General features: G+C 38.8%; 1 protein-coding gene across 5 annotated transcripts in view; it reads left to right on the forward strand.

The window, feature by feature from the left end:
- LDLRAD4 (low density lipoprotein receptor class A domain containing 4) overlaps positions 1-26,924 on the forward strand; it is a 284,547-nt gene that overhangs the window by 79,885 nt on the left and 177,738 nt on the right. For 4 of the 5 annotated variants that reach the window (XM_027650874.1, XM_027650870.1, XM_027650871.1 and 1 more), the window contains one exon: positions 22,585-23,043. In XM_027650874.1, the coding sequence (XP_027506675.1) occupies positions 23,004-23,043 (40 nt within the window). In that variant the 5' untranslated portion in view covers positions 22,585-23,003. Of the gene's footprint in view, positions 1-19,160; positions 19,179-22,584; positions 23,044-26,924 lie in introns of those variants that run through there. The other variant, XM_027650873.1, reaches the window with a different exon arrangement.

Here is a 26,924-nt window from a genome sequence, read left to right on the forward strand (position 1 = left end):
AAAATGCTATAACATTAATTTTCCAAGTGTAAGCACTGTAGTGTGTGATAAGAAGAAGCTGCACCATGAGATTAAGCCTTATAAAGCTCTATGATAACTAGTGCAACCAGTAGGAAAGGCTACTGTTTACTCTTATAGCATTTTTATTAATATATATTAAAATATTGGTTGTTTCCAGGTGGATGAATCTGTCTTGCATTCGCTGAGACACTTGTCACAGTTTACCAAATTCTCTGTAAGCATAAATAAACAAACCCAATCAGTCAAGATCATTGCATCACAAAATATGCTTTATTTTGGCAAGTCTTCTTAGTTTTAATTGCATATGGTCTCAAAGTTGAACCCTAAGGTCTAGAAACATTAAGAAAAATTTGAATTGGAGTTTAGACTTCACAGATTTTATTTTCTTAGTTAGAAAATGCTTCCAGACTTTGACCTGCACCACATATTTATTCATGAGAAAGCAACAACCCTTTTATATTAGGTGTTATATAAACACGTGTCAAAGACCCAGCATTATTTTTTATTGAGCTGCAAATAACATGTGCAGTTCGTAGTCAGTTTTTTTTATTTACTGAATGCTGCTGGCATGCTGATCCCCAAGCTGAATAGGCAAGTGAGGGTCTGCACTGAGAGGAGCACACAAGCTTCCAACAAAGGAAAAAAATGGTGGAAAAATTACTCTGCTGTTTTTTTATTCTTTCTTTGCTTCTCAGCCTTCCTAGTTGAAAGAGACTGTATGTGAGATGCTCTCCTTAACAAGTAATTCCTTTAAGGTAAATATCATTATCTGGTGGTACAGCATGGGAACTCAGAGTCTCAAGGAACCCATAGCCCTTGAAAGTACTTGGAGGAGTTCACCAAGTGTCTCCTTGGAGTGTCTGCAAGGGCATCCTTCCTGAGATATTTGCAGCTGTAAAGCCCTCCCACTCCTTGGTTTCTATTGGGAATGCAGGGCTCATTGACCTTTCATTTCAGGGAGTGCCTCTGTTAAGCTCTAAGCTTCTGGGACTCTTCCATAGTCTCAAATAGGAATGATTGCCTTCATAAGCAGATTTTGTAAATATAGGTCCTAACCAGCATTGTAGACTTTTTTCCTCCAAAGAACAAGTAAAAAGTGCTAAGGCTACACCTGGAATTTGAAAATGAAAATTTTGAATCTGATGTAGAATTTCCTGGAGGAATATGGCTTGAAAAATCTTAGAATTTGGATCTAATTTACAGCAAACCCAAAAATTGCTCAGGAAAGATAGTTGTCAGTACTTATGAATCCTGCTCTTCAGATGGTTATGATTTGCCATTTTCTTCTATTTATTTTGGACTTTTTCCCAGTCTGGAGTAGACCAGTGTAATTTATGCAGGTATATGCTTTCTATATTAATTCCAAAAACTGGTTAGACCTTTTTGTCTTAGCATAATGTTGATGGCATTCGTAATAAATACAAATGAGTAAGCATATGAGAGTTTTTAAAACATCAGGTTAGAGTAATCACAATGTAAACATGTAGTGCACTGGAATATTCAAATGGTTTTCCAGTCTGATGGATTTTTTGTGCTCATTGCATTAACCTTTCTTCCAGTTGTAGGTGGGGGAGCCTGGTCCTTGTCTTTGTAGATAGTCTTTTATGGTTTTACATGATCAATTACTTGTTAACTTTCTTACTCAGAAGCCAATAATTTGTAATGTTACTTCTTAATGGCTGTCTGTGATCTCTTTTTTCCAAGAGCATTTGGCACTATTTTTTTTGTACTGTCTTTTTAGGTAGTATGGTTTTGTAAAAGACAGTTGGAAAATTTTTGCTGGTTTCCCATTTATCACTTGTACTGTAGCTTCCAGGAAATTAAATGGGTACTAATGGGTTTGTATAATGCTTGATCCTTTTCCTTGGCTTTCTGTTGTATGATGTAGTTTCATATTCAGATTCTGAAGAGAGGAGAATAATTCCAGGCTTTTTAAGATCACCCTCCTGCTCACTGGAAGGAGAAAGGGAAAAATCTTCTGCATGCATAGAAATGAATAAAGAATTTTCTGCACATCAAGTTCATATTTTCCAATGTTTGCTTTTTGATCCTCCGTACATTCCTGATTCAGAATTTAGTGATGGAGAAAAACTTTTATGTGTGTTATTAAAGATAAATTATATTTCTGTTCCTGGGAAGGAGGTATTCAGTAGCCTGTTAAAAACTGACATTTCCTCTGCCACGTAGATTTGGTTGGTTTGTTTAATGGAGCACTTAAGTGATTTTTTATGCATTGGGATTTTCTCCAACATTGAAGATGATTTTGTTCAATTGGATTTTTAAACATTTGAAAATTGGAATAAGAAAGGAAGCATTGTTTAGGGTCCTGGCTGGGATTTTAAAAACAAGAACAACTCGTAGCATTCCTTATTAAATTTAATTAATTGCTACTTGTGGGCAATATGGCTGAGTTATTGTTGCAGTGAGACCAATAACTAACATAATTTGGAGTTCTCTATGTTCAGACCTCAGTTAGAGCTTTGCCTATGAGAAGTTTGATTATTTAATTTAAAAAAAGTGGTTTTCTTTTATTTCAAAAGGGTATTGAAGAACATCTCACTTGTGGATTTTTAAAGCTTTTGGTGTTTCTGTTGGCTGAATCTTTGGTAAGAGTTTAGTCAGGTTTATTGGCAGTTAAAAACATCTTTACTATTTAGTACCTGCTTAATAGTGAGATACATGCCATTAATTTGATCTCAGTCTGTTTTCTACAGCACAGATGTTCACATTACAAAAATCATTATTGTCAACCACTAATCAGTGCTCCTATCGGAAAAAACAATATAGGAGTGGGGAAATAAATGGGTGTCTGAAGTCTCATCTTATTCTAGGGATAGTCTTTCCAAGTGTGCCATAAAGGGGACTGTGTGAGGAAATGCATCTTTGGTGCATCTGAGATGTCTGTTCCACAGCTAAAGGGAGTACTCGATCCTGACCATTCACTCACTCAGCACCAAGCCTTTATGCATTGAATAATTATTTTTAATGAATAGCACGGGGAGTTAAATCCTTATGACTTGGTTATTTCTCAAGTGAACTGGAAATCTGTTTCCATAGCGAATGTGAAGTAGTAATTTGTGACAGGAGTTTGAAGTAATCTAGTTGTGCAAGCCTTTTTATGCTCAGATGAAACACTCCAACCATTTTAGAAAGGTTTGCGTTTGCTTATGAGAGAATAGAGCTTAGGAGTTCCTTCTGACCCTTGCCTGAAAATTGAAGTGAACATACACAGTGGCTACCCTAAGTATTACTGTATTAAGTGTGCATGCTTGGAAAATGTATAAAACAGAAGATTTACTGATTTCTTCAAGCTCTGTCCTCATTGTATAAGGCATGCTCTTGAGCATACCTACAAAATTATGAAATGATTGTGGTTCCCCTAGGTAAAATTCTGGTCAGAGTGAAGTTATTAGTAAAATTCCAATTGAATGAGATGGGGGCAGAATTCCACTGACGCACGGGACACTTAAAATACAGTGCAAGGTTAAAAAAGAAACCAAACCCCTAATTCATATTTGAAAAGTATATATTGTGTCTGACTCTAAAACTTCATATCCTTATCAAAATAAAACGTATTTACTCTTCTTCAAACTAAGTCACATCTCTCTTCAGACAATATTACTATGTTAAATGAGAATCAGTTTGTTTATAGAAATTAAGGCTCACTGTGTTCAGAAAAACAATTGGTAATGCACTAAGAAACACCCCTCCAATCTGACAACCTTTCTGTGTCCATTTATGTTTCCTCTGACAGGATAGAATCAGTCTTTTGGCACGAATATTCAAAGTGTTAATCCTAAATAGATGAACTCTTCATATTATCCCCATTCAAGTAACCATATTTTGTAAAACAAAAGCCTTTCTTGGATTTGAAGTGACTTGGTAACATAGATTTTTGGTTTTAGTTTGTGCTATATGGTGACTCATAAAAAGACTTTTAAAACCAAGGTGGAGGTGCTGCCTCTGTTGTTTTCTTGTTCTGATGAAGGCAGAGCTGTCAGCTCTCATACTGTGTATAAAGGGACTATGGAGAAGTGTAACCCAACTTGTCACTGAGACTGCAGCACAGAAAGAAATCCCTTACAGCTTGATCCTAAGCTCTGGACTTAAACACTCCCTGGGACAAACCACAAGCCCTGCTGCCAGTTTGCCCTGGAGAGGCAGGGAGGAGCAACCTCCTGTCAGACCTTCGACTTCACAGTCACTGCTACCTGAGAGAGACGTACTTTGAGCCTGAAAATCATTATCCTTCTCACTCTTAGGGAGGACAGGGCAGTAGGCAGTGCTGTGTCCAGCTGGGACTGAATTATTAGTGTAGTTGTAACTCATGGTTGGGAAAGGGGAAGGGAGCTGCTGTCCCGAAAGTGGCCCCACTGGTATGTGGACCAAATCTTCAGAGACACCTGTGTGAGCCCGTGAAGAGGATTGAAGGGCGCAAACCATTTTGCACTCTATGGGTGCTGTAATCTGGAGGTGGGAGGAGGCCCTGACTGTCTTTCACCTTTGCTGTACAGCTACTGTGAGGGCAGGGGGAGAAAGTCATCACGTATTTTCCCTCTGTTTTCCCAATGAAAAACCAAAAACCATTTCTCAGCCCATAAAGAGAAACAAGACAGGCTGAAGCTTTCTGGTTTGGTTCTTCCCTATTTTAATAAGAGGGGTTTTTTTGGTTGTTTTTGAATAGCCAAACTTTATTTCTCCCCACTACATGGAGAGAACAGACTCTGTCTCAGCAGAGAGGAAAATGCTGCAGCTGATCAGCTAACAAGGTTAGAAAGCAGTGCTCATTACAATAATTTCTGCTGTTCACTGCTGCTTGGGGAAATAGCTTGTACTGGGGATTGTCCTGTAGTTTTTGATAAAAGGCATTTTTCTTGGTAGTATTTTAGCAGTTTTCTGTTTGTTTTTTTCTCCCCGTTCTTGCCTTACCTTCATCTCTGCTACTCATTTCTTTCATAATTTATCTAAAACAGGCTTTCTACTAACCCTGAGAGATCATACCCTTCAAGGCTGAATTGTATTTCTTAACTCTCGTAGTCCTCCTAGAGAGCTGTCAGGAGATGGTTTTACATTTGGAGCAAAGATGGCTTGTTTCACCTCAGCAAGTATTTTTAGTTAAGCATTTTTCCTCTAGGCGATTTCAGATGGTCTCTATTGGATCTTTAGTAACATACTCACTAGTATGTTTTATTTCAAGTTTTTATTTGTAGTTTTGCTATAACTTGGAAATAGCCAGAGGCTGTACCTTCTGTAAGAAAAATATTTTCTTCTTCCTTAACATGAAGGAACTTGCTCTGCTAACTGCATTTGACCTAATGTCGTGAGTTTAAACAGTAATCTGAAATCTGTTAATCAGACCTCTGGTTTAAAACAACAAGGGCATAATTCACAAGTCAAATTTAGGTGGTAGTATTAGGTAGTTAGGAACTGGGCTTAATAGAGTGCTGTTGAACATTTGGTTATGACTTTCCTGGTTGATAAAATGATTCATTTGAGATTCTTTGGTGTTTATTCCTCACATTTGCTAAGAATTGCTTAGCTATGAACTCTAAAAACCTGATCAATCAGTTTTTTAAAAATTTGCCTAATAAGGTGGTGATTTTTTTTTTCCTGTGTGCTACGATTTATTTTTGGCCTTGTGTTAGGACCAAAGAAGTTTTTTTTGCATTTCAGCATCCTCCTATCTGCTGTTTCTGGCAGATCATAAGAACTTTAAGAAATACTTTTGTTGTGACCCATGTCCTAGTCACACTCCCTTCTCCTGGTCTGACTGTATTGGGCAGTGCAGTACCAGGCAGAGAGTCACTGTGGGTGACTGGCTTTGGTTGGTAAGGCAGGCATACCTGTTCCTCTGCCTGCCATAGCAGACTCTCTTATGACTAACCTCATGAGAAGACAGAAAAGTATTTGCCCTTTCTTTTGACAAGATGTGGAGGATCCTGTTTCTCCCACTTTTCTAACTAGAATAAATTCACGTGTTGAAATTTTGAAATTTGTTGTCTTTGGTTAGTGGACTCTGCAGTAATTTTGTTGTCATGCCGACACAACGGAATCTTGACAACATCTATGTCTGCCTTCACCCTAAAAGCAGGTGGGAACTGTGTAGCATACATTTTTTCCTACTCCTGTACTGTGAGAGTGGAAAATGCAGTGCCTGCAAGGTGGTTGTTAACCATGGTGGTCTTGGTGATGGCTACTGAGAATACTCTGAGGATACTCCGGAGATTGTTTTACATCCTTATCTGTTGAGAGTAAAGAACTACATCCTTGCCACATTAAATTAGTTCTTAAAATTCTTTTGCATAGTCTTGTAATAGACTACATTAGTGTTACAATAAGTTAGTGTTGTTCCTTGTATGTTATTTCTTCTGGGGAACATCTCTGGGGAAAGCCTCCTCCTCTGAGGTTTTAAGATCTTCTTGAATGTCCCAACTAGACAGGAACAGGCTTTTAAACTCAGAGGTTTCAAATCTTCCACATACATATTTTACATGTACAAGGAAATGCATCATTAATTGTAAACAGCTCATGGGTTCTCTCTGTGTGTTTGGATAGGTTGTGTGTGTTCATATAAGAATAATGTCTTGATTACTACCTAGTTTATTGTCTCAGGATTTACACTCATATTCTTGGCATTCATTTTTCTGTAATATTAATGAAAGTTTTAGCTATTAGGGGAAATATTTCTTGTAGAAGTTTTCCATGGAAGCTTTGCTAATCTACAGGGTTCCAAAAGTGAGAAGGGAATGTTTGTGAACTATACACATGTACAAACTGTAAAACAACTGCGTGTAATCCAACTACTGCTCTTTATTAAATATTTGCTATTGTATGATTGTTTTCAGCTGCATATCACTTCACATGTCTTTAACTTTTGGACTGAAGTTTTCCATACTGGTTGCCTGCATTCCAGTGTGTTTTATTTTAGTCAAAATGCCCCCAAAGTTTACAATAATGGGATTAATATAAGGCATACTTTTCATGAGTGAAAAGGAGGTACTCTGGCAAACTTTTCTTGAGAAGATTATGGTCCTTTCTTGTTTAGAAATTTTGCAGAAATTTGTTTTTTCCTTCCTAACTTTCCAATGCTACCAGTAAATACTATTAAAGTGTTTCTTGTCTCACCTAAGTGTACCCACATCTAACTGATGCAATAAAGAACTCTGTTAAAAGCCCCTGAGGGATACATGATTCTCCTGTCAGAGCAGAGTCTGAAGAGAATTGTTAACCAAGACTGAGGTCATGTGCTGAGGATAAGGAGGAAAGGCAGTATCAGACATGCATATTTTATTTCTGAAGGCATTTTTATCCTGGACTGTGAGAAAAGCATAAATTCTTTAAAATAAATGCTGTGCTGGGGAGTACTGGGAAGACAAAATCAATATGAAGAGGTCTGAGCTTCTGGACTGCTGAACTCCAGTAACAGCAGGACTTGGGTTGTCTTGAATTCTGCTGTAACACCTGTCAGCTTGATTAGCTTAGTGCATATTCCCAAATAGACTGGGAATGACATGATCATTTTTAGGAACTTGATTTGAAAATCTTAATAATGTTCTCTGTACTGTGTCTTCAAGAATTTGATCAAAATAAGAAATGTTTTATCACGCTTTTGTCAACACAATGCAGTCACAATGTTGTGACTCCACTGTCCAAAAGTATCAGAGCCAATGGAGAAATTTCACAAGCCTTATCAGACTCTAACTAGAAAGGCCACCTTTTTAGCTTTTTTTTACTTCTTGAATGTGTGTATATTATTTTTAGTCACATTTTAGAAAAGAGCGATTTCTTAATTAGTTTTAATCAATTGACTGCGTTCTCTTGAGTATACAAGGATCTGGGTAGAAATAGAGGAAAAATTTCTTTGCATTTACCTATCTCTAAAATGATTTGAGTGAGATTTTATATTTTGAGTTATATTTTATAGGGCTTTCTATACTTAAAAATGAGTTAATATTCTGGCAACTACAAATTTAGGCCCAGATCCGACAGTTGGGCATCCTGCATGACCACACCAGCAATGCTCAGCATCATGCATTGGGAAAACGCTGGCAAAAAATAACATTGCACTGTTGCTTCTGAAATGCTGTAATCATCTTCTGAGGGTTTGACCAAGTGCCTTGTGCTGTGTTACAGATTGTGTTCCACATCTAGATGGACATCTTTGGGCTGGGCTCCAGATACATCGGGTCCCCACTGATGATACCCCCCATGGATCCTTCCTGGTGGGAGTAGGTGGAGTTGGGTGAGGGACTGGTTCTCACCTGTGTTTCCCACCTGGGCACTAGGGACCAGGAAGGGCTCACTAGTACAGGCAGCTCCATCAGCCTCAGGAAACTTGAGATGGAAGTTGACTCCAGGTAAGATAGTGCCTCAGGGGCTAAAACAACCCATCCCAGTTATGGACCTTTATACTGTTACAGCTGTGTTAGCACATTCACTAGCACAGAGATTTTGTTACAGAGGAGGAATAGGATTGTGCCCTAAGGGATTGTTATGGTGATGGTGAAAGCTGCTGGTATCAGTCTGGATTCTGCTGCCTGTGTGTATTCTTTCATGTCTGTCTTCAAATCCCGCAAATGGCAGAATCCAGATCAGGTTCAACTCTAGTTACAGGATAAAGATTGATGTAAGCTATAAAGTAGCCAGACTACTGTATGAAATACTAGAGTTTGTTTAAAAGTTGGAAAGTTCCCTTGTTTGCCTGCCGCTGCTTCCAGTATTGTTTTCTTAATTTCTAGTAGCACTCTTCAGACTTCAGAGACCCCTGTTTGTAGTGAGGGAAATAGTAGCACGGTCAAGCCTATGATGCTTCATGACTTCAGAGAAGATTCTTTCAGCACTTTTATTAGTAATGCTCTCTATGGAAAATAGCAGCGGTCCTGTGAAAGAGACCTCAAGAACTATCACCACCTTTATCATTCACTGACAAAGTCAAGTCTTGGTCTAATGAAAATTTTTTAAAATAAAACCCCCACACTTGACTGCAATGAGCTAACGCAGACAGTACAGTAATAATGATAAACTTTATAAATCAAATTGTCTCTTATTGATGTGCTGCAAAGCACTCTAGATATTCTCAGTGCTCAAATTAAGCTATAAAAGATAATAGAAGAGCTTATAAAGTTTCAGCACAGTGAGTGATTTGTTTGTTTTAATCATGTGAGCAGAGGGCATTTGCCCAACATCTGCAGCATTCCCAAGGGGAATAGGTGCAGCAGTTACATTTTACATTTTCACTGTCATTACAGAGGTGTGCTTGTTTTGCAGCTATGTTATAGTGTACTTTGTAGATTGTAAGTTTTGAAGTTAAAAACTTCGGTAGGGAAAAAAACCTAAAAGTTTACTGCTGCTGTGATTCAGCTGGTTGCGGAAATAAATACATTTGTTTACATAATACGTTTGGAAAATAGTTGAGGGCCATGCCTTTTTAGTGACATCCATAATCTTAACGTAGTTCTCTGTGGACCACATGGCTGTTACAAGCAGTGATGTTTTATTGATGAGCTCATCCAAGGAGCCAAGAATCAGTTGGAAATAGAGACAGAGTGACGCTCCTCCATTTCGGATGATCTTTTTGCCTTCCCAAAACCAAGTATAAGCGAATGTTTTTTGACAAGTGGCTGATGGCCACCTCATGCTGTCACCCCTCAGCCACCCAGCCTTAACTTCCATGTGCATGCTTTCCTACAGAGCATGTATAACAGTGAAGTAGGGAATTTTTCGTCCAGCTACCTGGAATAACAGAGAACAGTCTGAATTTTAAAAGTTAGATGTGAGGTATTGCTAACAGATTTTAATTTCAATGCTGTGTGTTTATTTCCTGATATTTTGTAGCTCTGCTTTCCCTCTATTCCATTCACGGATCTCAGCAAAACCACTTGGCGAGGACTGCATCGTATTGTTGTGAGGTTATTTTTTCTTTCAATGTAAATTAGTGTTCTGTTTAAGCAGAAAAATGTCTGCACAGATGCCATGAAGTGGCCTAAAAGAACATTTATTGCAGACATGGTGTGCCTAGGGCTTTTTACAAAGACATTTACACACAACTCTGTACACCAATACAGACAATTTTCAGCAACACTTTGCGTAGCTCTTGCAGTGATGAGAGGTTTTTGCATGTTGCTGACATATAAAGAGGCTGCAAGAAAGCTCCTCTGAATTGGGACAAGGAATGTGTATTCATTCATTAAGAGAATGAAAATAACTTTTTTTCCCCCGATATCACCACTTGGCAGACTGTTCATGGGCTTTGAACAGAAAGATTTTTTAGATGAGGAAAATCTTTCCAGTGTTATTTGTTTTTTTAATTTAGCAGCTTTGTCTGGTTTTTGAAGGAAGGATTAAAATAAAATCAGGAAACTAGACCCCTTTCTCACTTGCAGGGGTGGAGGTTTTATCCCAGCTGTGAGTACTATCAACTTCTCTATAAAGTGCTCTTGCGTTGCCCAACTTCTTTTGTGTGTTTCAATTAATATTTGGCATTGTCAGTTCAGATTTGTTATAAGTGCAGTTTGGCGCCTGAATATGGAAGGCAAAGCATATGCGTGCAAAAAAGGCATTTAGTTGAAAACTGGAGTTGAACTGCGTTCAGTTTTTGCCAATGCTGCTTTTAAGTTTGTGCTATTTTAATAGTTTCCTGAAGTGAGTGTTACTAAAAAAATACCCCTCTGAACTGGCATGTTTGCTTCTAGCCACAATGTAAATTTGGTTTGGTTATTTGTTAAAAATGCACGTAGTTCTCTCTGCAAATGCATATTTGATAATTTTTTTCACTCTGAATTCTGTATGATTTTAGTAAAAAAGCCCAGAGCCTTTTTTTAACTCTATAATAAATGTAGAGCTTCATCATCTCATGAAGTCTCAACAGACAGAAAAAGGGGGTTACATCCATCTATTTTGATTTATAACATGATGTAACAGGCAAAACCTTTGACTTTTAGAATTGTGAAGATAGGTGATTGAAAATGGCCCATTACAGATCCGTAATGGGTACTGAATTAACATGCCGGGGTTGGTAGGTTTGGTTTTAGTTCTGTCATCATGCTAGGGAACAGATTTTTTGCATCATTTTAGTTGTTTTTTCTTGCATGTTATTTAAAAACAGAGCACCAATAAACCCAAGACGATGAGTGTTAAGCTAAAAGAGGTAAGAAGAGTCAGAAAAATGTCTAGGTAAATCGGGATTAGTCTTGCTAGCTTATGCATTGTACTGGAGAGCAATTTATTCGTTCCATAAAATGGGACTCTGAAAAAAATTCTTCCATTTGCCATTGGCAGACAGACCTGGTACAGTTCCTCTGGGGTTGTTCCCTCAGTAACAGTAGCCCTCGATGTTTGTCTGCTGTCCCAGAAGATAGGAGGGCAGGCAGTGGTCCCTGGGGTATGGTGTATATATCCCTTTGAGCTGGAGGTGGGATGGTGCAGTCAAGTCCGCGTGTCATTGCCAAGCAGAAGATTCCAGTTTACCTGTGGGTTCTGGGATGACCATCCTCCTTCAGAAACGTTTTCTGACACCTTCATGTTCCCTTAGGTCAGGGATATGAAGAAATACTGCATAGCCTTACAGAAAGACAGTGCCATTTGCCGGGTCAGAATACAGCCCCACGGATTTTGCATTTAAAAAGAACGCGAAGCATAGATATTTAGTTTGATGGTAATTAACTTTGAACAGTGTACTGAAGTATTTGGCACATTTAGAAGTGTTTTAAAATCAAGGTTTCAGTTTGTTTCTGAGAAATTTCGTAGTTAACCCAGTTTCTGCTCTTGATGCATGAGTGACTGGGTACCATATGATGAACTGTGTTATATAAGATGCTCAAATTGTTGATCCAAAATTCTAGCTATTTAACTCTTCTGGGATCTTAGTGTTTCTTGTTTTATTTTTGTCCTGTTTTCTCTTTTCAGTATTTGAAGTGTTGATATGAAGCCCTTTTCTGCCAGCGCTGTTAGCAGAAAGAACTTATGTACACCCATCTGCCTGTTCCTTGGGCATGGGAATGGGTTGCACTATCAGGAGCTTTTAACTGTGTGGTAGATTATTACAGGTGGGATTTTCCTACTTTTCCCTCTGTTTGCTCTAAATAGGTTTGTGTCTTGCAGCAGGATATAGTGCAGTAAGAATCATCAGCATCATTGGTTCCAGCTGCTTCCTCAACAGAAAAACTACATTTTATTTGGATGAGATTTGCTGTCTCTGGAATATTTTGAAAGGAAAACAGTTTCTTCCTTTCCGTGAATCTTTCATGCCCAGATGTTTGGGTTTTTATTCTATTTTATTAATAAGTCCAATACTTTCTTAGCTGTAGGACTGCAATGCAGCATGCAGATGCTCCTGTTAGAGAACATTCCATGATATTGGAAGCTTAATTATCAAGGGGACAAAGTCAGACTGTCATTATATTTTCCACTTGTTTTAAAAGGAAAAAAGGCGAAAAGTAGTCTTTTTTTTTATAGTAAGACTGATGATAGGTTAACAACTGGAAAATACAAAGCTGCAACTCTGGCTGAACAAGGAAGATAATGATTGTTCATCTGCAAAGATCATTATTTTCTTCTAATATGAGATTGCAGTGTTTCCGTTTGTGGCTGTGAAGCTTTAATTACAGTTCATAATTATTTATAAATTACAACTGTGTAGGCCCTTCCTATAGGAATCTGTGTTTATTGCAGAGGGTTGTGGCGGGGGAGAAGACTGACACGTAGGCTTGAAATACCACACAGTAATCTTATGGATATTTGAAAGTAAACTATGGGATTTGTACTTAAAAGGATATTGTGAAACACAAAACCAGAGAGGTCAGATTTCCCTAAATACATAGGTAGTATGAGAAGAGAACAGTTGAATGGGATGTTTTCTTGAAAAAAACAAACCAGCCTAATTGTCTTTGATAAAAATACCAATTTTTTACTTGTTTAGTCAACCCCTCCCATTATTAAAGAAGGTGCTGTCAGTGTTGTGTTGCTGACAGACTTCGGTTCCATGCAGTTCCATACCTCAGTTGCATGCAGACATTGTATATGAGCACAGCAAGAATGGTTTTAAAATACAAGGGCATACTAAAATATGTCTGTTATTAAAAAACATTGGTAAAAAATTAGGTAAGGCATTAAGTTACGCAAACACACACATGGTGTTCTTAGAATTACAGCTGAAGTGAGCAAGTTGAAATTCTCTTACATTTATGCTAAGCAAGAACTTCTCAGTTTAGGGAATTTCACAGATTTAACTGATAACAGCAGTACTTCCCATGCCTTTATGCAGTTTGTTTATGTAAAAAGCTGTCCTCCAAGCACAAGAAAAAATAGCCTCTTTGCTTTTTCTATGTTGAATAATGAGAGTTTTGTAGAGAATGAACTGTGTAGTTCTCTGGGACATGAGATTTAGCCTATCACCTCAGGATACTGCTTTCCAGCTGTGCTCTCCCTGTGAATTTTTGTGTTCTGTCAGTGGTTTTCCAACAGATTTTTTGAAGAAGGCCAGGCTTAAAGCAGATTATGTATTGTTGGTATTACCTGAAAATAAAGAATCAGTGACCTGTTACTTAGTTAAAAGAGTTTCTTTGGCATGATTTTATGGTGCTAATAGAGTTGGTTTGGATTTGCATAATGATATACTCTCTCGAGAACAAATTAATCAAAACTCTGCTTTAGCATTTACTGTCTGTTTTACCAGCAACACCTCTGTTCCCTAAGCATTTTATAGCTCCTTAATCCACAGGTAGAAGTTATATGCACTTTACTGACAGGATGGGAAGCCTGGAGATATCAAATAACATGCCAAGAAATATGAAGACCAATGTACCAAGTCCAAGAAAAATACAAGAAACGTTAACCCATTATTTTATTCCTTTCCTCATTTCCGTGTTGAAAGTTGGAGTAAAATTGTGTTATTAGTTGTAACTAAGATTTGCTGTGGCAATTATTTATGCCCCATTGACTGTGGTCTTAGAAGTGCACACATGTAAATGCAGAAGGAGCACTTTCTTCAGATTATTTAGTAATAAAGCAGAGTTCATTTTCCTTGGTCTGGCATGGGCAAAACTACCATGGACATAGGATAATGTTTTGCTTGAATATGGCTTCTGAGGCATATTAATCTAGTTATCTAGTGTCATTCAGAGGATAACATTCAAGTGGATGCTCTGGAAAGCAGAGCATGTGGAGACGATGTTGAACCAACAGTTTGGGTCTCTGGATTGTTTAATTGAGTTCAGAGCTCAGCATGATGGAGATGCTATTTAAATTCATCAAGTTTTTAAGATACTGGTCAAAATGGAGACCTGGTCTTAACAGAGGCAAACAGGGGGTTAAAACTCTTTTTGCTTCACGTGGATTGTAGTTTAGTGTGAAAATCAAAACTGGTAGAGTATGGATCAGCAAACCTCAGGATTTTACAGTTGTCTAAAATCTGGTGCAGTTCTTATAGGAGAAATTTTAGGTATTTGTTATAACAAGGGTCCTTTCTGGATATAGTCACACATCTTTTCAAGTTTTCTGATATACTAAAAGTGAAACAGATTTGTGCAGTCTTAAATAGTTGCACACCTTCTTTAGGTTAGAAGAGGCATACACTGAATTGCACAGACTGCAGTTATATTACAGAATGCCAATTCCAGTGTCTCCCAGTAGTGCTGGGAACACCCTGCAGCTGATGTGCTCAGTGCTGTCAACATTTTCTTCAAATTGAGTATTGCTTGTCTGGATAATGTTAATTTGCGTTTCTTCGTGCAGCATGCAGATGATGTTGGCTCCTGAGACACTGTCAATAAACCACATGAAATTCTGTGGCATGGCTTGATTCACAGGAAACCAGAACTAGCTTTGTGTAGTAATGTGTATAAAATACTAGTGGACTTTTCTCTTATGGTCCTTGCCCTCCTGAACAGTTCACAGCAGGTGGACCTTAATTGCAGTGACTGGTACAGCCTTCGAGAAAGTTAGAAAATTCTTATCAGTGGTTCTTCAAATAATATGGTGGCACTTTATGCTAATTCAATTGTATAATTCATGTTTTACTCTTTAGCAGAAGAGGGCCCAAGTGCATAGGATGCTATATCCTTCTTGAGAGTGACTGAGCATGCTCACTTCCCAGAGGTGTATGTAGCAAACTCAAGTGCTGTACAAGGAGTAGTTATATTCTCCAAGATAGTAGTTTTGTTCTTCAGCAGCTTCCATGCCCCTTGAGTGGCTCTTCAGCATCAGTTCATTTTTCATTGCAGTTAGCACTGTTCTCTTCTGCATTTTGCATTTGTAAAAAGGAGCATTGTGTTGTGCTTTTTTATTCATACCAAAAGTTTTGACAGAAATTGGAGTAATGTTGGATAACTCCTTCTATTAATCTCTGAATTTTCAGATTGCCATATATGTTTACTTCCATGGCCTACAATACTGTGGGAGGACTGTGCCATTCCATGTCCAAAAGCTGCTTGAAATTTTCACATGAGAGCTAATGTCTTCTGCATTTTCTTTCCAGAACAATCAGAGTACAGATATTTCTGCCTTGAGAAACAAAGTACAGCTTGGCTAGATCTACACAGTCTGCTTTTAATGAACAGAGTAGGTATGTGTGTTTGTATCTTTATTGTATGTAATAGGAGTTTTGGCTGTACTAACCAATGCAGTGGGAGAGGTTGGTATCATCTGTGCACTCTTTCTGTGATGGATGTGATGCCCTTGCTCAGAAGATGCTGTCAGGGGAAAGTGGAAGGCTGCCACTGGATCTGCTAGGGATGATGGATATATTTAACATATGTCATAATTGCTGCAGGAGAAAAGCACTGCCCATTTGCTTTTCTTATGCAAGGTGAGTCAGCGGTGATGGCAATAACCATGTGCTCCTGTTACACCTAAAAACCTAAATAAAGAGCTTGGGCAGCTTGCACTGGCTGATGGAAAGTTAGGAATTTTGTGATGCACGCTTGGGAAGCAGAGAGCTTGTAAAAAATATACAGTGATTGTGTCTGGGTAGTGGGTTCTCAGGATGAGGTGAAAGGGAGCCAGAACAAACATTTTGTTGAAGCAGCAGTGGGTTTCTGTGGGAGTGGAGAAGGGGAGAACTGCATCTTTCATCTTATGCGTGGCTCCACACTGATAATGGTCTAACAGCAATTCGGCAGTGGCCATGTTGTGTTCTTCTAAGGTGTTACCTCCTTGCTCACACATCCTACATGGCACAGCAGAGTTAAATGAGTAACTTCCCTATCCTACTGCTGCTTGTCAGGGTGGTCATGTACTGCAGCTGTGACTCACAACCACAAATTTTCCAGTGGTGTGCAGGGTTGCTAAATACCCTTTGGAATGTAGCTGGATGTTGGATACTCAAAGTCTTGAGATTTACAGAATCCTCACGGTTTCTGGCAACTGCTCATTTCTCATACAAGTCACAGAAACACCAGTCAAAAACTTGTCATCTTTTTTTCAATCTGCTTAGTGTAATTTTTGCTATTACCAGCCATCTGCAAATCCAAATATTAACCCTTTGTTCCTCTGCAAAAATATGGAGACTCGATTCTGCTCTTACTACCTTGTTGTTATTTTGGCAAATAAAATTCAGAGCTCAGGTTTTTCTTTGGCTGGTCAGGTTCATAGAGCAACATGATTAATGATTTCTCTTGACAGCTTCTGGTAATTATAGTTTTATTAAGGTCCAAAAATAAACAATACAATCTTCTTATATGCACTGTGAAACACAGCTTGTGTAGCTTCTCCCAATAATTATCTCATCCAGATCCAGTAGCTTGTCACAAAGATCTTAGTACTAAGTTTTCCACTGGGATTTTACTGCAGTCTGCCAGCACAGCCATAGTAAAATGTATGGCTCTTTAGTTTGTTTGCCAAGATAGAAAATAGGGGACCCAAATTAATTATTTCACTTAACAAGATTAATGGAAGGAAATGTGTCATGCTCCTTTGTGTTATCAGTTATTTATAGGATTTTTTTCATGTGAAATATACCTTGCTATCTGATTACTAGAGGCTATTCACTTTGTCATGGAGCTACTAAACAGACCAATTTTTTTTTTCATCAGTTCAGTTTGTTGCTTCATTCCAAAAAGAAATAAACAGGAGGAAGAGGAGGAGAAGAAGTGTCTGTACCAAAACATTCATCATCTTTCTTTTAAACTGGACCTTGTCTGTAGTGTCTTTTGCAGTGGGTGCTGGCATTAGGGATATATTTGGCTTTATAGAACATTTTCTTAACAGGCTAGAAAAAAGCGCTGCTGGGGTTTGGCCGTATGCCCTCTTTTCAAGACCAGTTTCCCGCTTCAGCTAATGCAGAAAGACTACACCTCACTTTGGTTGTCCTCTGTTTGCCCCAATTCGGGGAGTGCTGTAACAAAACTGAAGTAAGAAGAAGCTTGGACACTATTCCTAAACAAGCTTAAGAGTATCTGAAAATGTCTCTAGGAATATAAATGCATATAACTTAACATACAAACTCATTTTGTATGTCACTGAAATGCACCAAAAAAGTGAAATACAGCAGCTGTTTGAAAAGTCACAACTGACCTGTACAAACATTGAAGGTAGAAAGTAAAAACAAATTATATGTATGTGTGTGTGAAAAAGATGTAGTTAGATAAACATATTTTGAACATCTGGTTTTCTGTTTGATTTGTGTATGGTCTCCAGTGGAAGTCACCTTGAGTTTTTTAAGTGGTCTTTGAGTTATGGATTTCTCAAGAACCAGGATTCACTTAGCACTGAATGCAATGCTATCTTGGAAGAAAGACAAATTATAGAAGTAAATAAAATAAATAAGGATCACACAGTAAAATGCAGGCCTTACCACTGAAAAAGATTAGGTATGATTGGTAGATATTAATATATCTAGTTTAAAATCTTTATGAGAAGCAAAACCAAGGCCTGGAAAACTTGGTAAGTACAAAAGGTGTTGGAGAGGTGAGCTATATGTGTGCACAAGTGCTTCATTTTAAATTGCTTTAGCAAACTTTAAAATGTATTTTTAAAAACCCAGTTTTGCAACAACAAAATGTCACAAGTGTTTTTCCAGCCAGAAAAGATACCTTAAATATATATCCAAGTCGATGCTGCCTTAACATATAGGAAGTATAGACATTACTTCAGCTAAGTGTTTAAGCATGTGAATGGTTCAGTACTTGTCTGGGCTTCAATGAGATGACTTATTTCCTTGAATTTGGAGACATGCTTAAATCTCCCGTTGAGCTGGAGTCATGCTACCAGCTCAGCTCGCCTTGCTTCTGTCCTCCTTTCATCCATGGAGAGGGTTGGTGCTGGCAGCATCCGACCTCCCACTGGGGTCTGCCCTTGTCAGCACCTGCCTTCTGCAGCGACCACAGTGAGAGCAGGGCAGGGTAGCTCAAGCTCTCTCCCCTTTTACACTTCTTTCACCTGAAAGCTAGAAATTCAAGCACAAGTCCTCCCTTGATTAAATTAAATTAAACCACTGCTCACAAGCTGTTCAGTATCTTTCTCAAAAATGTAAATGTGTGGGCTTACTTTACAGATAGTCCTGTTAGGAAATGTGTTATACACCTTAGTGAAATGCTGTACTTTAGCATCCTAAAGGATGCCAAGGGCTATCACAGGAAATGCTTCCCATGGCTGTAGCCCCTCTGGTAGCACATCTGATGAGTTCTTAATGCCTGTGTGAGAACCAAAAGCATGTGGCCAGAGAAACAGACTGTATATAGAGAAAGGAAATGGAAAAAAACCCCAGTCTGTAGCATTTGCATGTCAGCCAGTGCTTTTGAGTTTTTCAAGGCATTACAGAAATATCAGTATTGGAAAAAGCAGTATTTCACTTCTTCTTTCAGTGCAAGTTCCTCCAGGCTTGGTCTTGGCTGATGATTGCACAATACTTCATAAAATATACTTCATAAGATATTAATGCAGGATTTAATTGTAGTCTTTGCTTACTTTCCTCTCTCAGATTCTTTTTTACAGTGACCCTTTATTAATACTGCATCTTCATATGTTTAGAAAAGAGAAATAACAGTTTTACTAGCTAAATATACCATGAGAGTATGGTCACATAAGGTGTTAAATAGTCAAAATATTTGCTGTTTGCAATTTATGTGAGGTTCAGATGCTGGTGTCTTTCCCAGGACCAAATCTGAGAAAAGTGGAGAGGATGAAAACAAATGGATTTGATTTTTCTCTAGGTATTCCATCATGTAAGTGCATAAGCGCTGAAAATCTTTATAGCACAGCTACATATTGATACAACACAATGGCTTGCTTTGGTTTGCTTTTGAGACTCATATAACACTACAGTGGATGAATAAAAGCAGAAGTGGAAGCAGAGTTCCTGTTGCAATTGGAAAGGAGGCAACAGATGGAGCAAAGTGAAAATCTCTGGTCTTTCTAGTCCTCATTTTATCTTGCCATCTAATCAATATAATGGGATATGTTCTTACTGGGGTCTCTGCAGGTTGTGGAAAATAAAAGTAATATCAAAGATCACACCTTATTATATAGTTCTACCAGTATTGTTTATTTTCTGCTCTCTTTTTCAGATACACATTTTCACTTTTCGACCCTTTAAGCGAGTTGGTTTAGCATTTTTGCACCACGCTAGTATAAAAGGATAAACACATAACTTCACTGGAGCTGGCTGAGCCACACTGAAATGTGTCAGCAGAGGTCCTGACCCATTCCGTGCATACAAACATGCCAGTCTGTTAGGAAACAAACACAAACTTCCTCCCTTTAAACATAAGCTCAGCTTTAATGGAAAATTTCTGCATAACGTGAAGTACAATAGAAAGGTCATAGCTCTACATGCTGAATTTGCTGTTTTCCTGATTTGCTGCGGTATGGGCTGGGCTGCTTTGTCATCTGGATGCATTTGTAATCTGAGAGACTTGAAATTGTTGTGCAAATGGGACTGATTAAAGTCTGCCTAATGAAAACTATCATTAAATAGCCTACAAGGCTGTAAATATGAATTTTTTTATAAGTACTGAACTTGGTTTTGAGTTGTGATGAGGCCCAACAAGCTCCAGTTCCTTACATCCTGCCAGCCACCTCTGAGTTCATTATCTGCCAGAGGACAAGAGTGCTTTTGCAGTGATAGAAAATGATCACTTAGGGCAATCAAGAGATATCAGTATCTAATTTCACTTGAGTCCTTAAGGGAGGACTTAAACCTGATGTAGTGCACTATCTTTTAAATGTTCAGGTCTGAATGAACTCTGTAAGTGTTTCAGTGTCCCGTAATGTTATTAAAATTACATCTTTCTGTCTGAAGAAGCAGTGGTTACTGAAATAAGTGTCATAGAGTTTCTTCAGCACTATTGGGTTCTTAACTAGTTCAGCAGAACAGTTGAAGATGTGGAAAATATTTATTCTTTTAATAAAATGTTAATTTTAAGGAAATGTTTTACTCTTCTAAGAATCAGAATTTATTATATCTACTGCATAGGTGTAACAATAGGAGAATTTCCCTGGATGGTAAGGTGTTAGTGCATGTCTCGTGAGCATCTCTAAGATGGGGAGATGATAATGTTGAAAATAGAAGGCATCAAAATTGTGGATTTATAAACCAAAATCAGAAGTTACAAGACTGGAAATGCGAATACAAATATGGACCTGCTTTTACAAATATAGAAGAAACTCGGGCCTCTAGAGAAAAAGCTTGGGAAATGAGTGCAGCATCCATCTGTAGTCATTACAGAATAGTTAGCACAATGTTAAGACTCAAAAGAAATATATGCTGCTGTGTATGTATATTATACTTGCTCAGTTGTATGTATTTTAGAATAAAATAACCTCTTATGAAATGGTTATTAGTTGCATAGTGCACTTCAAAGTGTTGGAAAAGCATCTCAAGGACCTACATAACATTCAGGAATAATGGCATTTTAAGCACTATTCTAAAAATTTTTATGCAGTGTTTTTTGATAGAAGATACTACATGTAAAGGCTTTTTTTTCTTTCTCCTTCTTAATTTCCACTTTCTTCTCTATTAGGTTGAGATGTTTGGGTAAGAAATGGGGAAAACATCTTAAATCTGTTCTGTAACCTCATTTGATTTGAATGCAAATTGCTAGATTTGAATACAAGTAACTAATCAGTCATTCCTGTGCTGTGTTTTGAGACAAAAACGCGTGTTCTTCAGTAATACTGCATAACAAAATTTGGGCTAAAAAAAGGCAGCAACATCATTAAGATTCATCTTTGATAGCAGCTAGCTTTCATTCACGGTGTTCTGAGGGAAATGATGTTCATCAGGTGTCAGACTTACTTGACTTCAGTGACACACCTGAGAAGAGATCCTTTCTTCCTCCAAAGGCAGATTCCTAATGAAGCCCTTGAGGGCCGGCTGACTGTACCCCAAGGAGCATGCGAGTCCTCTCTGCAGTTATGGACCATCTGGGATATTCAGACTTAGCTTCAGGTATAAGCTAGTCTCTAGATCTTGCAGGTCAGGGTAAAGGGTGAAGTGACTGTGTAGCAAGTGGTGGGTTATTCACACCTGCCTGCTGAGCTGGGTCTGTTCTCTGTTCTCTGAAGCAGCGGGTACTGGGACTGGCAGTGACACTGGCATACTCTGATGTGGGCTGTTCCAGCTGGGGGACCTTGAGTCCAATCCGGCACTGCAAGCCCTGGCTGGACTTATATCTAAAATCCATTAGTGGATCATAAGATCATCACAGATGTAGTTTCAACCTGACTGTGCTACTGAGTTGGGAGATAGCAAGCCAGGCATCATTATGTGAGGGAACAGGATGTCTGGGGAGTGAGCGGGTTCTCCTCCAAGTCCTCCTTTCTTATTTGTTTTCTAAAATAATTTTCTCCCTAAACATGTACCTATCTGCTGTTTGCCTTCACCCCATGAGACTAATTGTATCCTGGTTTTTAAAAACTGGTTGTGGAACAACCGTAGGTTTCAGTGAGCTGCAGGTATCGATACTGTGCAGAAGCAGCAGTATCAAGAAAAATGTAACCACCTTTCTGTTGTGTAGCCTGTGGGTGTTTTTAGCCTTACCAAATGTCTGAAGGCATCTGAATTGCGTCATCTGTTTTACAACTGAGATTTTAAATAGATAAGAACCAGCAAGACATAAAAAGTTTGATAATCCACAGCAAGACATACAAAGGTTTTTAACCACAGAAGACTGTAAGAACGGCATATATAGTGTTGGCACACAGCATTCTTTTTTCCTGCTCCAGAAAAGGAGGGAAGCAGCTCCATGAAATGCTAATAATTTCACTGAGGTTTTGAATAGACTAGACTTGAGAGCCTTTAGTATTTTTCCTTTTCCCTTTTAACTGCAATTTTGTTATTGTATTGCTGCCCCCATCTCTGCTAAATATGGCTTTTGAAATGTAAATCATATCATGTTCTCAGAGATGCATATGACACCCTCAGCACTGTTCCTCTTTGCACTTCAAAGAGCTGTGTGGTCACACTTTGCATCTCAGCAAAATTGCAAGATTTGCCTTCTGAAGATCTCCTTTAATGTGTACAATCAATCCCTGATAATGTATTTTGGGTTTTTGTTCCCTGGAGTCTGTTAATTTTAGTGTTGCTACAGGTCATCAGGAAACATAATCTCTTCTTTTTTAATTTCTCAGTGAGTGTGCCTGAGGGGAGAGAAACACAAGAGAGGAGAGACAATTGAACATCACCATTGGCCGAGACCTGAAAAAATGTTGCTGGATGAACACAGGATTAGAACTTAATTGTAAAAGACAAAGAAAGTCTTGAGAGGCGATTTGCTTCATTTTCACATTCATCATGGCGCAGATCCTCTGGCTGGCTGGTTGATGGAACTGTCCAACGCTTCCTATTTAGGTTCAGTGCAGATCCCTTCTGTGTACAGATTGAAAGACCTGGGATCAGGTGGTAACTGGATGGTGCCAAATATGGAAATGAAAAGAGAAATGGACTCCGACGAGCTAAGATGGAAGTGACTTGACAGCAACAAACTCAGCAGTTGTCTCCAGTAAGGACAGGTTGAGACGGGAATCTCAAGCTTCAGTGGGAGAGCAGTATGCAGGAAGCTGGTTTTCAGGCCACAAATGCTTTCACAGGTAAGAATTTCTGTTCTAGTTTAGCTTACAGTTTTGGGACAGTATGCTGGAGTTTAGAAAATAAATTGAATAAGTCCCGACAGTTGCTAACATCTTGTAGTACTTTAGGTTTAAATAATATTTTAAAACAATTCACTTGAAGACCAGTTCAACATTTGTATTAGCGGTGAGGAACACAGTTATCTAGGTTTCAGCCTTCTGAAATGGATGGCCGCAAGCCTTAGGGAAGGTTTAACTCAGCTTTCCTCGTTAAAGTACTCATTAACAGCTTAACTCTGAGTGGTCTCTTGAGTCAGTATAAAATGTAATCTATAAAGTTGCTCTTGAGCTCAGCACGGGAGTTTGGTGGGGCTGCAGGATGGACATGGTTCGTACCCGGAGGCTTCTCAGTAACATGTCAGTGCTGAGCTTTATCTTGTAAGCCAGAGCACATCTCTGGGCAGAAATTGCCAGGTACCCTCTCCTTGTACTCCCTCCTGCCCCACACCATTGACCTGCTGCAATGCTTGAACTGACAAAACTGGAGGGTTTAAATGATAACTACTTCAACTGAATCTGATGTATTTTCCTGTAGATGTATTGAAATTAATGTAATGAGAAAGAGGATGCCAAGGTGGTGTGTCCTTCTGAGGAAAGCTCCCTCTAGTGTAAAGTCTGCTGGAGTTCATTCAGTGCTTTAACAGTTTTGAGATGGTTTCTGATTTGAGATGTGGGAGAAGAAGAGGATCAGAAGATTCTGCTGCTTTACTTCCACGTCTGCTGGCCAGCTGAGATGCTGGGAGAAATGCATAGAAAATCAACTGGATCGACTTGTTTTAGTAGCTCTAGATAATGGGTTAGTACCACAGTGAAAATTAGTGATGCGCAAGACTTTTTTTTTTTTCTAATTTAAAGTTTTTGCCTTTTGAAGAAGTTTTTTGGATTCTGGGTTGTATGTATGGGAAGATCATTTTCTGTCTTGGGCTGCTTGCTGTTCTAGGAGCTTTCCCCAGGAAGGACCCCCAAAACTCTTTATTTCTATGTGGGCAGGCTCCTACTTTGTTATCTTGCAAAGCAGATCCTCCCTCAGAGGCTGGTCTCATCCTTCTGGCTGCAGTGGGTGTGACCCTGTGTCCAGCTGTGCACACCAGCACATTGGTTTGGAGCAGTAGTGCAGTTCTGAACTGTCTCTGTTGCTTTGCATTGCTTTGATTTACAGCATGGTTTCCATGCGTGTCAGTGAGATGTGTCCTGAAGGAGAGGAAGCAGGAAGCTTTTCTCCACATGTGCTCCAGTGCTGATGGGACGTGTGAAGTCTGGGACCATTTCAGGGCCCTCCTGCCTCCTTCTAGCTAGCAGCACACTCCTCAAGCTGCCCACTGCCATTCTGGTTCTGTTTGTCCTTGCTGCTCTCTGCCAGCCTCAGCTCATTCCTAAGAGTTTTTTGTCACTCCTTTGCTCGGTACCAAAATTCCTACTGTGCAGATATCTGTTCTCTTCCTTACCCTGGCTTTCTGCTTTTCTGAAAACCCTATTATTTCTAGCACCCTTGCAATAGTAGATTATTTTCTCTCCAGCTTTGTGCTCTTCTGACACAATGTTTGCTATCCCTTAGCTCCTAGAAGTTAGAGGTTGTTGGCATTGTAACTAGGGTGCTTGGGCAGCAAGGTGGCAGAAAGATTTGTAACCTCATGACTGCTGGTGGATGGAAAAGATCTGGCAAATAGTGCTGCGTAAAGTTCATGGAGATGAAACTAGGGTCCCTGAATAGTCAGACTGTGGTGACAATCCAGCAGATTCAGACCTATTCTGGAGACTTAGTAGCATGAAGGTTGCTTGGTCTCCCATAAGGAATTCTTGTATTCCTTTGCAACTGCCCTCAGGTAAAGATGTTAATATACATATTAAAATCTTGGCAGCTATACTAAAGAATTCTTAAACATTAAATAGCACCATACATTCAGGAGATTTGTAAAGGAAACAGGTTGAAATACAGTTTCTTTACATGAGGAGAAAAGTTCCAACTTGTATCAAACTGATATCCATATTTGCTTTTTGGAGACCTTTCTTGTTCCTGGTTAGATTTATATGATGAGTTCAGCAATAAACAGTGGGTAGGTATGTATTTCTTAGAGAAATTCATTGGACAGTGTTATGCTAACTTTAGAGTTGTGATAAAAATGCAGTGGCAGGTGCATATGGTTGCTCCTCTGATCCTTGCTATAGTGCTCTTTTTGTTTTATTGGAATGCAGCTGTAGGAGAGAATAATAGCTGCTAGCGGCAGAGGGGGCATGACCACATGTTGAAGGGAGCCAGTTTATACAGAAAAGCTTTGATATCTGAAACTTGTGCAGTGTCAACACTGAATCTAGCCATGCTAAGTGATAGCAGCTATTTCAACAGTCAGAGTAATCATTTCAATTTACAGCTGACCAGAGTGCTGGCAAAAGAAGCCCGGGACGACAGTGCCCCTGTGTAGCCACCTTAGGAGTATTTAATAAATCTCCTTTCCACTTTGCTAATTGCTGTGACCTGGAAAGGCTTACAGTTATGGCTAGGAGATATTTTGATCCTGTCTATATGCTCATTTTACTGGCACAGATGCCAAAGCTGCCCTTTTTTGCAGATGGCTCTTGTCCCAAGAGATGGGCTCATCCAGTCGTTTTATCGCATATTACCAAACGATAGCGTTTGGTTAGAACCTTTTCACTTTACTGGCTAAATACTAAATTCAGGAGACCGTGCAAGTATAATAGATTCAGGATTACCCAGTGTAGACAAAACAATGGAAGGGAAGTGCTCATAGGCTTGATTAGGAAAGAGATGGCTGAGCCTGTAATGGTAAAAGGCGATTTGAGTGATAGCAATCATGAAAGAGCAAGCTTATCATTCTTCAGAAGGGTAAAAGGGAGAACTTGAGAATAAAAGGAATAGTATGCAAGAAAATAGATTGCATTCAGCTCATAGAACTAATAGGTGAAGTTTTTTTGGGAAACAAACCTAGGAAATTCTGGCAATTTTTAAAGGAATTAACTTTTTCTTTTCCAGTCATGATAAAGAATATTAAAAGCACAGATAAAAGGTGTCCCAGTAAAAAACTGTAAGAGGAGACCAAATTGTATGATCTGAAAATTGAGGACTCATATAGAAAGCAAAAATTAGACATGCTACTGCAGTGTAAAAGAAGATTAGAAAAATGCAAGGGCCAAATCTGGTAGGCCAACTCACAGAACAAAGTACAGCTAATAAAGGGCATGGTAACAAAGGAACGTACTACGTTTTAAGTAGTAATAAGAGGAAGTCTGAGTTTCTGGACTACTAGCTGAGAGGGAATGACAAAACTCATGATCTCATGGTGCAGAGAAAACCGAGAGTTCATGTAAAGTTTTGCATCATTCTTTGCCTAAAAGAGTGACCTGTAATCAAGTGGCAAGAAAAGAACTGCCACCTTGAAAAAGGTAAGAATTCCAACTATAGCAGGAAAAGAACAGGTTATACACTAATGAGATAGGATAGTAAGTATTTTAGAACAAGCTGGAGCTTATTAAATTATCTCTGCAGTGTAGGGTGAAATAGCTGAAGCAATGTCTGAGCAAATACTTAGCTACACTGGAGATTATTTGGAGGACAGTTTAGGTTCGAAAATCTGTGAAAGGGCACACTCTGCACCTACATGTGAACATTTCTGGGTCCTTTGCTGTCCTCTTTGGAGTAGCTAGCCTATCTGAAATTTTGGGGAAAAAGGTTTGAATCAAATAGTCAACAAATTTTTTTTTTTTATTAAATAGCCTGTAGATAATAATATGAGAAATGAATTTGCTTGGTTTTTTTTTCCCAGAAGGCACCTTGTCAGTAGAGCCTAATTTTCCTGTAAGAAGAAAATAGTATCTCTAGATTTTTG

Source organism: Corapipo altera, unplaced genomic scaffold, assembly GCF_003945725.1.
Source record: "Corapipo altera isolate COAL_440 unplaced genomic scaffold, ASM394572v1 24, whole genome shotgun sequence".
NCBI lineage: Eukaryota > Metazoa > Chordata > Aves > Passeriformes > Pipridae > Corapipo > Corapipo altera.